The sequence below is a fragment of the Jatropha curcas genome, chromosome 4 (assembly GCF_041381405.1).
Source record: "Jatropha curcas cultivar XTBG-Jc1 chromosome 4, XTBG_Jcur_1.0, whole genome shotgun sequence".
Lineage (NCBI taxonomy): Eukaryota > Viridiplantae > Streptophyta > Magnoliopsida > Malpighiales > Euphorbiaceae > Jatropha > Jatropha curcas.
The window spans coordinates 3,471,287-3,473,708 of NC_143154.1; the positions used below are offsets into that span (position 1 = coordinate 3,471,287).

Sequence of the window (2,422 nt, forward strand, 5' to 3'; positions counted from 1 at the left end):
CTCAATACAAGAATCCAAACCTGTGTAATCAAGTGTATCTAAGATACCATCAGAAACAAGACGCTCAATTCTTGATTTGGATACATGACCCAAACGTCTATGCCAAAGTACAGCTGAGTTATTAATATTCAACTTTCTTTTGGTACCTCTTGTAGTAACATGCAGGGATTCATGATAACTAGTATCAATGTCTAACATATATAGATTATCACATTCATTCAAGCAACCAGTACCCAAAACTTTTGAATTCATAGATAAAGTGAATATACTGTCTCCAAAAGAACAATGAAAACCAGATTTGTCCAAAAAGGAAACAGAAATCAAATTCCTTCTAAAAGAGGGAATAACAAAAGTATCTATAAGATCCAAAAAATAGCCAGTACTTAAACATAATCTAAAATGTCCAATTGCCTCTACTTCAACCAGATCGCCATTTCCCACATAGACGTATCTTTCACCGTCAGTTGGCTTTCTGTAGTTGAGGCAGCCCTGCAATGAAACACTTATATGAGCGGTAGCACCAGAATCCATCCAATAAGTGTTTTTAGGAGCTGAAGTTAAATTAACTTCACAACAGACTAAAACAAGGTACATACCCTTCTTTGCAAGCCAAATAGCAAATTTAGGACAGTCCTTTCTCAAGTGATCCGTCTTTCCACAAAAGAAGCATTTTGGCACATAAGGCTTCTTTTGTACTGGATCTACAGCAGTAGCAGCAGCAGGTTTCTCAATAGCCTTTTCAACAGGCTTTGCAGAAGGCCTCTTTCTTTTCTTGTTCTTACCCTTCCCAGCTGAAGAAACAAAATGTGCACTCTCTCTTTTGTTAGAATTCATCTTTTCCTCCTCATCAACACAATGAGAAATGAGCTCGTTAAGAGTCCATTTATTCGGCTGACAATTATAGGAAGTCCTAATTTGTCCATACTGAGAAGGAAGAGAATTCATAACCAAATGGACTAAAAGGTCATCTGGTAAAGCCATACCCAGCGCCTTCAGTCTCTTTGCAATCTGAGACATGCTAAGAATATGCTCCCGAACACCACCATTGCCAGCAAACTTCATGGAGGTTAATTTTCCTAAAAGTGTTCCCACTTCGGCTTTGTCATTCTTGACATAAGCCCTCTCCAGCTCGGCAAGATAGTTTTGAGCATTGTTCTTTTCAGCTGAGACAGAGTCTCGAACATGTTCTGGGACTCCTTTCTGCATGATCATTAGACCTAAGCGATTAGAACGCTCCCACTTCTCATACTGAACCCTTTGAACATCAGTGCTCGTATCAGTAAGAGGAGCAGGTTCGTCCATCCTGAATGCAAGATCCAAATCCATACAGCCCAGAAAAATCATAATATCTGATTTCCAAGACTCAAAATTTGATCCCTCAAGTTTAGGGACACAATCAGGATTAAATGACATGTTAGCTGACATCAGAGAAAATAAACAAATAGATAAGTATAAGCTCACAATCCACAAATGAAACAATTCACATAAGTAGAGATTAAAAAATGGAAATAAGATACAGACACAACATTAATATTCTCATCTTTGGATGTAAAACATTAACTTGTAATTAGTATCTCAATGCAGCAATCAAATATTGATAACATAGTCCTGACAAATAATAAATCTTCCTTTGGGCTGATATATCATTGTCATGGAAAATAATCAAACAATTATCACATATTTATTGCCAAACATGTATTCAAAACTCAGCCAGATAGCAACCTTCCTTTGGGCCGATTAACTATCCGCAACGAATTCTAATACACCTGTCTAATATTCTAAAATAAATCAATTCAAGCAATAGAGGTTACTTTGGTGACTTATTGATCAAATCAATTTATTTTAACAAATATCAAACACAATAGGGACTTAATCACTCCAAAATTTAATCTCAAGTCGACAAATTAAATCATTTAATTGTAATTAAAACAAAACAATTGCAATTAAATGAATTGATTGTCTAAATATTTAATAATCTAAAATTATTTAGTCCAAAAAAAAAATTATAATCTAGTCTTTAAGTCACTAAATTAGAGACTAAGTTATAAAATTGGACTAAATAAATTTGAATAAATAAAGTTTGGGGTCTAAACGAAAGAAAACAGAAATTTAAGGGCCTAATACGAAAAACAGAAGATTAGGGGCCTAATCTGAAGTTACAGGAAATTTAGGAACCTAATCTGAAGTTACAGAAAATTTAGGGACCTAATCTGAAGTTACAGAAAATTAAGGGACCAATATGAAATTACAGAAAATTAAGGGACTAATATGAAATTTTCCAGGGACCTAACCGTAATTTTCCATCCCTAACCTTGACACAAAAAAGAGCAGAGACAAAACAAAGAAAAAAAGAACCAGGTCCGCCGCCAACTCTCTCCACCTGCCGTTCCAGCCCCTTTCGGCCGCCAACACCACCAGTTCC

At 35.7% G+C, this 2,422-nt stretch overlaps 1 protein-coding gene across 1 annotated transcript; it reads right to left on the reverse strand.

Annotated features, from left to right (window-relative positions):
• Window positions 1-230: 230 nt before the first annotated feature.
• On the reverse strand, window positions 231-1,620 carry LOC149496699 (uncharacterized). The gene is made up of 2 exons (XM_089720656.1): window positions 597-1,620; window positions 231-489 (listed from the first exon to the last, which is right to left on the reverse strand). The coding sequence occupies exons 1-2, from the start codon at window positions 1,423-1,425 to the stop codon at window positions 461-463; spliced, it is 858 nt and encodes a 285-aa protein (XP_089576782.1). The 5' UTR covers window positions 1,426-1,620; the 3' UTR covers window positions 231-460.
• Between the last annotated feature and the right edge of the window lie 802 nt (window positions 1,621-2,422).